Source organism: Myxine glutinosa, chromosome 1, assembly GCF_964187855.1.
Source record: "Myxine glutinosa chromosome 1, kmMyxGlut1.1, whole genome shotgun sequence".
Lineage (NCBI taxonomy): Eukaryota > Metazoa > Chordata > Myxini > Myxiniformes > Myxinidae > Myxine > Myxine glutinosa.
The window spans coordinates 327,790,766-327,803,788 of NC_136261.1; the positions used below are offsets into that span (position 1 = coordinate 327,790,766).

General features: G+C 46.2%; 1 protein-coding gene across 3 annotated transcripts in view; it reads right to left on the minus strand.

Moving 5' to 3' along the window:
- Nucleotides 1–13,023, minus strand: part of CDC14A (cell division cycle 14A) — a 197,164-nt gene that overhangs the window by 154,562 nt on the left and 29,579 nt on the right. For all 3 annotated transcript variants that reach the window (XR_013621783.1, XM_078769756.1, XM_078769754.1), the window contains exon 4: nucleotides 3,248–3,340. Coding sequence is in view for 2 of the 3 variants with exons in the window: in XM_078769756.1 (XP_078625882.1) it covers nucleotides 3,248–3,340 (93 nt within the window). In the remaining variant the exon portion in view is untranslated. The remainder of the gene's footprint in view (nucleotides 1–3,247; nucleotides 3,341–13,023) is intronic.

A 13,023-nucleotide genomic window follows, 5' to 3' on the forward strand; every position in this document is an offset into this window, starting at 1 on the left:
CATGACTTCTACTACAGTATGAAGTTTCACGTCGATCAATGAATTGGTTCAAGAGATATAAATGTTTTTATTACTTGCGTTTAATTAACGATATCTGCCAAACCACGTGACCTATCGTAAATTCCAAAAGGGTATTTTAGTAGACTGATATGCTGAACAGATTTGTGAAGTTTCCCCTCGATTGGATCACAAATGAGGGAGGAGCTAGGTTTTAAATGTTTGTGCTTAAAAACGTCATAACTCTGAAACCATGTGATGCATGACGTCATGCTCGTTGGCTTTTTTGTTCGTCATGGGTATGCGATTCTGCCTGCAAAGTTTGACCTCGATCTGTTCAGGCGTTTTGGAGAAAATTGGATTTTAGTGTTTTTCACTCAAAACAATATGGCGGCGAAACCATGTGACCTGTGACGTCATGATTACCATTAAAATATTCTGCAGACCGAGTCCCTCCTATGGTAAAAATTTGCTCTCAATCGGTCCAACTATTGCAGAGAAAATGGTTTTTAAAGGAAAACAGAAAAAAAAAATTCCCCAAAAAACTTCCTGGATCCGAAATAATTTCCTGAGCTTCACCAAAAACTAATCAATTCTTCCTTATCCCAAGTGCAATCATCCCACCAACTTTCATCCAAATCCGTTGAGAACTTTTCCAGATATCTTGTTCACAAACACACGAACGCGCACACACACACACACACACACACACACACACACACACACACACACACACACACACACACACACACACACACACACACACACACACACACACACACACACACACACACACACACACACACGAATGCATTACTCCCTAGCGGGAGTAATTATTGTATCCGGGTACGGATATCCACCAAAATCAAATCAATTCAATTCAATTCATCCTTGTCCCACACCCAACCTGTCCACCAAGTTTCATCTGAATCCATCCATAATTTGTTGAGATATCCTGCTCACAGACAGACAGACAGACAATAAAACAGACAGGCAGACAAGCAAACAGACAGGCAGTGGTGTAAACATAATCTCTGTGCACCTTCAGTTGCGGAGATAATTAATTAATCTGTAAAGAACATAATCTACGAGTCAAACGTAAAGTAAGACACGTGCAGGTAAAACTGGAGACCTGACATGGTCAAACATGAAGATCCCACAAAAAAGTACGAGTAGCAATAATGTAATAATCAATTAAAAGAAATGTAAATTTCAGACACATAAAACAACTGAGAAGAAATATGAAGTCGTAAGAGACAGGTAATTGGGAGCAAAATGTTGGTAGGGAAGTAGAATAAGAAATGAAAGTGTTCACAGCAAAATTATAAGAATTGAAAAAATAGTTAAACACAAACTAGAGCTGTGATTTTACACATGTGGTCGCATTTACACATGCATATGAAGGGGCGTGGGGGCAAGGTTCAGATGAAATGAAGGCCAAACTTGCAAAACAAGATGAAATGAAGGCCAAACTGCCATTGATCCTTATACTCTCCTACTATTCAGGAGCTCGACATACTATCTTTGATTAGAAGGCGTCTGTGTGAGTCCTGGCGTTGGCTTAGCGGTGAGGGTGCCGGCTTGGGATCCAAGGGTCCTGGGTTCGAATCCCGGTCGATCGCTGAATTAACGCCAGGGGGGTTGACTCAGCCTGTCATCCTTCCAAGGTCGGCAAATTGAGTACCAGCGCTTGCTGGGATGAATGATCACGGTGTGTGCCCCGGTTCAGAATAGGCACACCGTATCCCTGCGCATCGTAAGAGCGTGACCAAGGGTTGGCGTCAGGAAGGGCATCCGGCCATAAAAACATTGCCTCAAGCAGGGAACCATGATTGTCATGGGGCCCGCAAGGCTAACCCCCGCTCTGGCAGGGAAAAATGGCCTTAAGACGATCATTCATTCATTTTTCATTTTATTCACACTACTATATGTATCAAACAATCAGTAAATGTACCATGCCCTATGCAGAGCATTGGTGTTGCCAAAACAAACAAAACAGACTACAATTCTGGTTGGGTCGCCATTCTGACTCAGGAAGTCACGGCAGGAATTTGTAATTTGTTCAGGGTGCTGGCGAAAGCTCGCCTCCTCTTTATGAAGGACACCATGGGATCTTTAATGTCCAACAACTAATGCCGGCAGCCGGGATGTCCAGTTCAACATCAATCCATGTTACGGCACACATTGATGAATCACCCTGTTTGTGATTCAAACCCAGGTTAAACCCAGGCTGGTTGGATTTCAAACTCAGGCTGGTCGGAATTCAAACCCAGGCTGGTCGGGATTCAAACCTAGGTTAAACCCAGGACCTCAAGGGAATCCTGCCAGCCCTATCAAGCAAACTCCTTTGTGTGTATTTATTAAAATAAAACTCTAAAATAGGTCAAACATGAGAGGAGGAATTTAGGAAGAGATAAATTGATAAATTGATTCTTCATTTGTTTATATTAATTTTTGCTTGTTTCTTTTAATAACAAGGTAATATCAACACATAGAGTAAAAACACAAACCAGCAAATGCGACAAAACAGCAGTCTAATGGCATGCACAAAAAGGATTCCAGAAAAAAGACAAATGGCACACGAGATTTTTCTAATGCCTTCAACAAACATTGGTACATTATGGGGGATGAAGGTTGTGGTGAGGTTTCATCGAAATCGTGTCTTTTCAGAAGAAAAAGCAAATTCCGATTTTTTTGGGGGGAGGGCGGGGGGGTCTAACCTGGATCCACTTTGACCCTGTAAACCCCCCTTAGACCCCGATTTTTTTTTTTAATGCCGTGAACAAACTTTAGTCACAACACAACTATAATTTGTGCCAAATTTGGTCGCAATCCCATCAGCGGTTTTGGAGAAGTTTCAAGTGTTTACGGACAAACGGACTGACGGACAATGCACCATCGCACAAGCTCCCCTTAACTTCGTTCCAGGTGAACTAAAAAAAGGGGCATCATGCAAAACAACACAAAATCCTAGCAAATAAAGAATCAATATATTAACAACATGCCAAAAAAGAATAAAGTCAAGCCAGAAAACAGTCTGAAGAGAAAAGAAAATACTATATACTCGATGTGCATCTGACAATGCCAGGAAGAGTTGGTTGAAGATGTAATATATGGTTGTTGTTGTTGTTGTAGGTTAATTTATGAGCAAATACCATTATCAACAACAGGTTACAATTTTTTTTTTTAATTGGCAAACAGTTAGCACTCACTCAGCAGCAAGGTGACATGTCTACGGCCGTGCACTGACCGCATATGAACCGGTGAGAAACGCTGCATTGGCCCTTTTTTTCTGGTCAACACCAGTGTAGTGCACAATCTTCTTTCTTGCAAGAGAAAATGACTGAGGGTAAAATGTGGACAATAGAGCATCAGGAATGTACTGGTCACATTTGAATGACATGTGCCCGAGGTTACAATCCCCTCTATACAAGGGGAAAGGTGACCCTCTAGAGTGTGGCTCGTACCGAGCGATAAAGTTATTGGAGCATGGAATGAAGGTATTGGAAAGGGTGTTGGAGAGGAGGATAAGGAAGAAAGTGAAGATCGACGAAATGCAGTTTGGATTTATGCCAGGAAGAGGAACGACAGACATGCTTTTTATTGTGAGGCAGTTGCAGGAGAAGTACATGGAGAAGAGGAAGAAGTTGTTTCTTGGGTTTGTTGATCTGGAGAAAGCATTCGATAGGGTTCCACGCAAAGTATTGACATGGGCAATGAGGAAGTTAGGAGTGGATGAATGGTTGATCAGAGTAGTGATGGCAATGTACAAAAGAGCGTGCACAGCTGTAAGAACGAAGGACGGGAACAGCGGTGAGTTTGAGGTGAAGGTGGGAGTGCATCAGGGGTCGGTACTAAGTCCACTACTATTTGTAGCTGTGATGGAGGTGCTGGCTCAGAACGTAAAGGAGGGTTTACCGTGTGAGTTGTTGTATGCAGATGATCTGGTGTTGATTGCGGAAAGTATGGATGGACTGAAGGAAAAGATGAACAAGTGGAAGGAATGTATGGAGACAAAAGGTCTGAAGCTGAATATCGGAAAGACGAAGGTGATGGCAAGTGGTAAAGCATGTGGTGAGGTGGAAAGAACTGGGAAGTGGCCCTGTGCTGTGTGCAGGAAGGGTGTCAGAGTGAACTCCATTCAATGTACAATGTGCGCTGAGTGGGTTCATCAAAAATGTAGTGGTCTGAGAGGGTCATTAACCAGTGTGGCAGCTACATTCAAATGTAAGGTGTGCACAGAGGGAGCTGCAGATGGAGGAAATGTTGAGTTGGATCTTGGAGACGGCGTGAAGCTGGAAGGTGTGAAAACATTTTGCTACCTCGGAGACATGCTGAATGGAGAAGGTGGATCAGACTCGGCAACGGTTGCTAGAGTGAGATGTGCATGGAAAAAGTTTCGGGAACTGAGTGGTGTGCTGATGAGGGGAGTGTCGTTGAAGCTGAAGGGAAAGGTGTATGCTGCATGTGTGAAAAGTGTTATGATTTATGGGAGCGAGACATGGGTAATGAACGTAGAGCAGCAACGAAGGTTGGAAAGGGTGGAAATGCGAATGGTTCGATGGCTGTGCGGAGTATTGTTGAGAGAGGGGAAGACAAATGATGAATTGCGAAAAATGATGGGGATAGAGCCTGTGATTGATGTTGTGAAGAGGAACAGGTTGAGATGGTTTGGTCATGTGTTGAGGAAGGATGAAAGTGACTGGTTGAGAAGAGTGATGGAAATGAATGTAGAAGGAAGTAGAGGACAGGGAAGACCGAGAAAGACTTGGCCAAAGATGGTGGAAGAAGAAATGCGGGCAAGGGGGTTAACAAGGAGAGATGCAGAAAATAGGGCAAAATGGAGAAGATTGTCATGGGGACCACAAGGCTAACCCCCGCTCTCGCAGGGAAAATGGCCTTAAAATGCATGTTGTTGTTGTTGTTGTTGTGCCCAAGGTAAAGATTTATACTGTATATTGTCAAATATCATACAGAAATAAGGTCCAAGAGAAAAAAACAAAACCTTTATTAGCTCGTCCCACCGCACGGCGGGAGACAGGGTTTTGCAATCACCTCTGTGTGTGTCTGTCAGTCTGTACAGGCCATAACGTTTTTACCATCAAATTTTCAACAAACCTTTATTATGAGGATATGGAAACCACTAATTAAACATAGGGGCAATCAATACACCTGGCACTGGTAGAATAAACCATATACTGCACTGCCTAAGGGTATTTTAAACCAATTTCAATGGTTGCTAGAAGACAGAGCAGCATATAGAATCATACTAACATAATCATAAGACTTTAAACAAACAAAGAAAAAAAATACCTATTTTTGGGGACAACCCCTCCTCCCCCCAACCCCATATACTTCCTAAGACCCCAATTTTTCAAATGCCTTGAACAAACATTGGTACATCATGGGTGATTAAGGTTGTGGTGAAGTTTCATCGAAATTGTGTGTGTAGTTTCTGAGAAGAAAGAAAATACCTATTTTGGGGGGAAACCCCCACCCCACCCCCCCCCCACCCCCCTCGACCTGCCATACACCCTCAAAGGGGCAGATTTTTTTTTAATGCCGTAAATAAACTTTAGTCACAACACAACAACTATCATTTGTGCCAAATTTGGTCACAATCCCATCAGCGGTTTCGGAGAAGAAGTTTCAAGTGTTTACGGATGGCCGGACAGACAACGCACCATAGCATAAGCTTCCCTGAACTTCGTTCCAGGTGAGCTAAAAATTGGGTCAAAATGTGAAAGGGCAAAGTCATAGTGACTATAAATAGCCCTCATTAAATGTAGCTGAGCGTGCCAAGCATGAGATGCCCCATTTTTTAATCACTATCGTGTTTCTTTACATATTTGCCATGAGCAAATATCACCCGTCGCTTAGCTGCCGGGAATACTAAGAGGAGGGAGAGAGCAAGGGGGAAAGAGAGAGGGAGGGGAAAGAGAGCAAGAGGGGGAGGGGGAGAGAGTGGGGAGGGAGAGAGAGTGGGGAGAGGGAGAGGATGGGAGGGGAGCGAGGAGGGGCGGGGGAAATGGGGAGGAGAAGGGGGTGTGCTCGCGACTTGAGTTTGGTGTTGGGGGACTTGAGTAGAAAGGGGGTGGGGGGAGGTTCTTAACTTGAGCTTGGCAAGGTGACTTGAGGGGAAGGGAGGTGGTGGGTTCTTTATTTGCACATGGTCCGGGGGCTTGAGGGGAAAGGGGGCGGGGGGAGGTTCTCAACTTGAGCTTGGCAAGATGACTTGAGGGGAAGGGAGGTGGTGGGTTCTTTATTTGCACATGGTCCGGGGGCTTGAGGGGAAAGGGGGCAGGGGGAGGTTCTCAACTTGAGCTTGGCAAGATGACTTGAGGGGAAGGGGGCGGGGGGAGGTTCTCAACCTGAGCTTGGCAAGATGACTTGAGGGGAAGGGAGGGGGTGGGTTCTTTTTTTTTCTTTTTTTTTCTTTCTTTTTTCTTTTTTTTTTTTTGTATACAAGATCGAGGCTCGTGAAAAAGCGAACATTAATCACACAGAAAGACAAACCGACACATAAAACATATAACATCGGGAGCGGTAGACAAGATGGGGAGAGAGGGGGAAGGACACAAACACAACATTTGAGAGCAGGGACCGAGAGACATGGAGACATCGAGAGATCTGAGAGAGGGCGAGGGCTTTGGGGGGGGGGCATGGGAAGGGGGCGGTGGGAGAGGTATAAAACATATGGACACTGCCAGGACTTCCAGGAAAGAAGTTGGAATTTCAAACAAGGTGGATCTGGGGTGAATTAGCGGGGGTAGCGAAGATCAAGGTTTTGGATGGGGGAAGATAAGAGATGGTGGTGAACAGCTGTTTTAAAGACCTGGAGGGAGGAGTGGGATTGAAGGGAGTGTGGGAGTTTGTTCCAGAGGCGGGAGAAAAGAGGAATGAAGGAGTGAAGGTGAGCAGAGAGTCGAGATTTTGGCAGTTTAACCATCAGAGGCTTGCTGGCAGATCTTGTGCGACCTGCAGGAATATTTGGGGGACAGAGCACAGAGAGAGCTGGGGGAGCAAGGCCGGAGAGGAGTCGGTAGAAGACAGAAAGACCACCTACCTGCCTGCGGTGAGTGAGTGAAAGGCCCTCAGAGATAGCTTCATCGCGGGAGATTCCAATGATTCTGAAAGCTTTGGTTTCAACAGCGTGAAGCCGAGCTAGGTGTGAGGCAGGAGCACCAGCCCATAGGGGAGAACAGTATTCCATTGAGCTGCGGATGAAAGCCTTGTATGTGGTGAGGAGCTCAGGTGTGCCTAGGAAGGACTTCGCACGACGGAGGATGCCCAGTCGGCGACTGGCTTTGCAGGCCAGCTTGGAAATGTGGTTTTCCCAAGAAAGATCATGGCAGATAGTGAGACCCAAAAGCTTGAGCGACAGAACTTCTTGGAGAGGATTGTTGAGAAAGTAGATGGGAGGGTTGTCCAGTCGATCTTTTCGGAGAGACATAGTAAGAGTGTGAGATTTGTCAGGATTGAAAGACATGTTCCACTTGTTTGACCAGTCTGTGATTTTGTCCAGGTCTTCAGAGAGTGAGGAGGCTGCAGACTGCCGATCTGAGGGAAGAGGAATGGAGCGGCAGAGAGTGGAGTCATCAGCAAAGAGATAGAGAGGATTTTCCAGAGAGTCGGAGAGATCATTGATAAAGACCAGAAAAAGCACAGGGCCCAGCACACTGCCTTGGGGAACTCCAGCCTGAACAGGAAGGGGAGATGAGAGAAATCCATTCAGGGCCACACGTTGACTACGACCAGAGAGGAAGTCCGCAAGCCATGCATGGAGATTTCCATGGATACCATAGGAGTAGAGTTTGGTGAGCAGAGCTGGGTGCCAGACCGTATCGAAGGCACGTGATATGTCGAGGGAGACAGCTCTAATTTCCAGTTTGGCATTGAGGACCTCCATCCATTGTTGAGACAGCAGAAGCAGCATGTCCAGAGTAGAGTGACCTGGTCTGAATCCAAATTGATGATCAGAGATCAAGCCATTGGAGAAGAGGAAAGATTTCATATCCGAAGCAATGATGGATTCCATGACTTTGCTGATAATTGGGAGCAGGCTGATTGGTCTGTAGTTAAAAGGATCTGTTTTTGCACCTTTTTTGTGTAAAGCGGTAATGTTTGCTGATTTCCAGGATGCTGGCAGATGACCTTGAGCAAAAGATAGGGTGAAAAGAACAGAGAGAGGGTGAGATAGAGTGGCAGAGCAGGATTTTAGGACCCGTGAGCTGATGCCGTCTGGTCCAGTTGCAGAATCAGAGTCGAGGTTAGACAAAAACTCCTCCACCTTGTCAGGAGAGAAGGACACAGAGTCCAGGAGCAGTTGGGTTCGACTGGGAAAGGTGGGAACAGAGAGAGATGGGTTTGGGACTAAGGATTTTGAGGCAAACACAGAGTTGAGGCATTCGGCTTTGTCACGTGCGATGTCAACTGTGTGGCCATTTGAGGTAAGGGAGGGGATGGAGGGGGAACAAACACCAGAAACGGATTTGACCAGACGCCACCAGGATTTGGAGGAAGGAGACAGGTTTGAGAGTTCGTTCTTGAGTGAGGAGAGATAGTGCTTCCTGGCACTCCTGAGGGTAGACACACACTTGTTCCGAGCTTGGTGGAAGGAACTGAGATTGCCTTCAGTTGGATTAGCCTTCCAAGAGGCAAAGGCAAGTTGTTTCAGGGCAAGTGCCTCACCACAAGATTCGGTGTACCATGGACGGGAGGAAGGGTACGACAACTGAAGACGAGATGGGATAAATCTGTGCATGAGAGAGATCAGTTTGCTTTGGAAGAATTCCCAGGAAGAATTGATGTCAGAGGCAGTGGAGATGGGAGACCAATCCAGACGATTGATGGCTGCTTGAAGCCCGTCCCAGTCGGCCTGAGTGAAATGCCAGACTCTTCAACGCTGAGGAGGCTCTCTGAGAATGGCCAGAGAGATGTCCACTTTGACAAGCACATGATCAGAAGAACCGATTGGAGCAGAAGAAGAGCAGCAGACATTAGCAGGGAAGTTTGTCATAACCAAGTCTAGAAGAGAAGAAACTCCATTGGCTGAGATCCGGGTCGGGAAATTGACAGATTGTGTCAATCCCAGTGAGTCACAGAAGTCCTTTGCTGAGGTGCCATGACTGGTGAGAGAGGAACCCACACCCAACCAGGTGGCATGATGAGAGTTGAAGTCACCACATATGAGGAAGAGAGAGTTGGGATGAGTGGATAGAAGTTGGTCCATGTTGTCAGAGAGTGAAATGTAAATTGAGTCATCACTGTTTGGGGGACGGTACAGAACACATATGAACAAAAGGTAGGAGCGGAGAGGAAGCCGTAGCCAGAGGTACTCCTGGGGGTGAGGAGGAGAGAGGGCAGTGCAAGGAGAATGAGGAAGAGAGTTTTTGATAAAGATAGCCAGCCCACCACCAGGACGAGGCTCAGGTCTATCATACCGGAAGAGGGAGTAACGAGGAAGAGATATTGAGGAATCAGAGACATCTTGAAGGAGGAAAGTCTCTGTTAAGCAGATCAAGTCTGGATTGTCAGAAGCAACCTGTATGGAGAGATCAGTCAGGTTTGAGCGAAGGCCCCGGATGTTTGAGGTCCATATCGTTAAAGAAGAGAGAGGGGGAGCATCGGGTACAGGACAGGGGAGGGGAGGAGTACGGTAAGATGAAGGATGAGAGGGGGAGGTAGGGAGAGCAGTTGATAGTGTGTCAGAGATTACAGAAGAGTTCCAAGAAAAGGTAGGATGAGGAGGATGAAAGGTTTGGTTGTGAAGGGATGAGGCAGAGTGAGGGGTTGTTTGAGGGGGGGCATGGGACAGTAGAAGGTTGGGGGGGGGTGGAGGCATGAGATAGAAGGGAGACGAGGTGGGGAGGAGGCAACTTTGAGGAGGGGGGAGGAGGGAGAATTTGAGAGGAATGGTATGGGGGGAGATTTGAATGGGAGGAGTTGGGGGGGAGTTTTGAAGGGGAGGAGTGAGGCGGGAGTTTAGGAGGGGAGGGGCAAGGGGGGAGTTTAGGAGGGGAGGGGCAAGGGGGGAGTCTAGTAGTGGAGGGGCAAGGGGGGAGTTTAGGAGTGTAGGGGCAAGGGGGGGATTTGGAGGGGAGGGGCAAGGGAGGAGTTTATGAGGGGAAGGGCAAGGGGGGAGTTCAGGAGTGGAGGGGCAAGGGGGGGGATTTGGAGGGGAGAGGCAAGGGGGGACTTTAGGAGGGGAAGGGCAGGGGGGGAGTTCAGGAGTGGAGGGGCAAGGGGGGAGTTTAAGAGTGGAGGGGAAAGGGGGGAGTTTAGGAGTGTAAGTGCAAGGGGGGGGGATTTGGAGGGGAGGGGCAAGAGGGGAGTTTAGAAAGTGGATGATTAATGAAAGACGAACATTGATAACAAATTGGGTTTGTTGTGATTTTCAAGTTAGCAATCCGATTCAGAACGATGGAGGAGGGATGGAATGAATGTGAATTTAGACCATGTAGTGAGGGAGACGTATAAGATATTGAATTTCTTTTTTTTGACGTGGAATGAGTTGGAGAGGAAATCGAGAAAAGCCTTTTAAATAGGAAGAAAAACAGCGTGTTGTAATATACCACTGAATAAACCACTGAAGGGGAAAGGTTAAACATATTTAAAATAATATTTAAACAGAACCGTGAACAATCTTATATGCACAAAATACCAACGGGGGGAGGGCCGAGAGGGACCACCACGAGTCACGTGAACAGGGCAAAAGGTGGATGACAAGGAGATAATGGGGGCGGGGTGAAAAGCACCGCGATACACCTGGACAGAAAGTACAGGATGAGACAACGGCACACATGGAGAAAGGAAAAATAAATGTTTTTTTGTTTGTTTTTTTGGGGGGGGGTGGGGTGGGGTGGGGATTTAAAACGTTAGACAGAGAGTATTACGTTCGGTGTAGAAGGGAAAAACTGAGAGCCAAGCAAAACACGATGTAGGGGACTTAAGTTAACAAACACCGACAGGGGTACAAGGCCGCACACGAGGCGCAGAACAGGATTAATTAATTACGAGTTACAGGAAATTCAAACCAAAACTAACTATAAACAAACAATAAAGCATGGACGATAAAGTAACCAGTTGAAATTTGACAAACACACGAATGAAAAAATAACCACTTTGGATGCCCGGAGAGAAACCAAGCCTCCAGGTTGGAAGCTTCAACAACTAGGCCGCGTTCTTTATTTGCACATGGTCCGGGGGCTTGAGGGGAAAGGGGGCAGGGGGAGGTTCTCAACTTGAGCTTGGCAAGATGACTTGAGGGGAAGGGAGGTGGTGGGTTCTTTATTTGCACATGGTCCGGGGGCTTGAGGGGAAAGGGGGTGGGGGGAGGTTCTCAACTTGAGCTTGGCAAGATGACTTGAGGGGAAGGGAGGTGGTGGGTTCTTTATTTGCACCTGGTCCGGGGGCTTGAGGGGAAAGGGGGCAGGGGGAGGTTCTCAACTTGAGCTTGGCAAGGTGAATTGAGGGGAAGGGAGGTGGTGGGTTCTTTATTTGCACCTGGTCCGGGGGCTTGAGGGGAAAGGGGGCAGGGGGAGGTTCTCAACTTGAGCTTGGCAAGATGACTTGAGGGGAAGGGAGGTGGTGGGTTCTTTATTTGCACATGGTCCGGGGGCTTGAGGGGAAAGGGGGCGGGGGGAGGTCTCAACTTGAGCTTGGCAAGGTGAATTGAGGGGAAGGGAGGTGGTGGGTTCTTTATTTGCACCTGGTCCGGGGGCTTGAGGGCACAAGGCCTGGTGATTTATTGAGAGCACTAGATGAACTTCCAGGACCACGTTTTACATTTTAAACTCTGTGCTATATCTTAACGTCATGACGTTTACAAACCGTTTCAATCCGGTGTAACACTTTTGTAATTACTAATCACCTCCGCACAGTAAATAAATCCGTAGTAGTAATTATGAGGCTGCCAGCTGTGTAAATCTCTTGTATTATCAAATTGTTTCGTGAATATTCGAACAGATGAGGTTATGTATTCTGTAATACCGAGATCGCCCATCATAGTCCGAAAAGGAAGAAGGGGTTATAATTGTAAATTGTTTGACAGATATTTCGTAATGACATAATTATGTGTCAATCCGATCCAGATGTCTCGTGCCGCACGAACCCAATTAGAGACATAGCGATGGCGACAACGACGTGACAAGTTAGTTCTTTAACAATTCCTTATCCCTCTCTCATATACTTTCGACGTCGAGGATTGGAATCCACTGATCTATCTATACCAACTGGATAGGGTGCCTAACGTTAAATGTCAGGCGATCCTGAAGCCACCAGAACAGCTTCATCCGCCATATTTCTTCTCCCACAATACAGAAAATCCCGTTTGCATCAATACAAATACTTGCTTCAATATGCATATTTCCTACGAAAATTCCACCTCCCTACTTGATTTTTGCCTCTGCCGATTATGTTTGTTTTGTTGTCTATCCGGCTGTCTGTCCGTACGTAATAGGTTTTCGTTACCGCGATAACTTGAGAACAGCTAAAGGGATCTTAGTAAAACTTGGCAGAGGTATGTATAATGAGGTAAAGATGAACTGATTAGATTTTGGGGTCAAGAGGTCAAAGGTCATGTCAGGTAAAAATGTGATAACTTGAGAACAGCTGAATGGATTTAAATCAAACTTGATACCAGTATTATGATGATGCAATAATGTGGGCAGAGGCATATCGGTCGACGTCGTGACGTCGAAGTGTCATTTTAGTCTCCTTTCCCACTTGAATTCAGTCCATTCGGACTTGATTTTCGTCCATTTGCGTTTCTATAGGCTTTGGTTAAGCCACAAAACAATGTGGATGACGCATATTCCAAAGTGGGTCTAACATACTGTAAATATACTGTTATTAAGTCAGAAACAGAGATATTACAATGTTTCAGTTGCCACAAAAAGTAGAGTTTTCTGTTGAAAGTTTTACACATGGCCTGAACTTGAGTGTCCCATTTCAGGTTTTCTTGCACATGGATGCCTAACAGTTTAATACAATCCGTTTGATTAATAGCTGAGTCTCCGATATGAA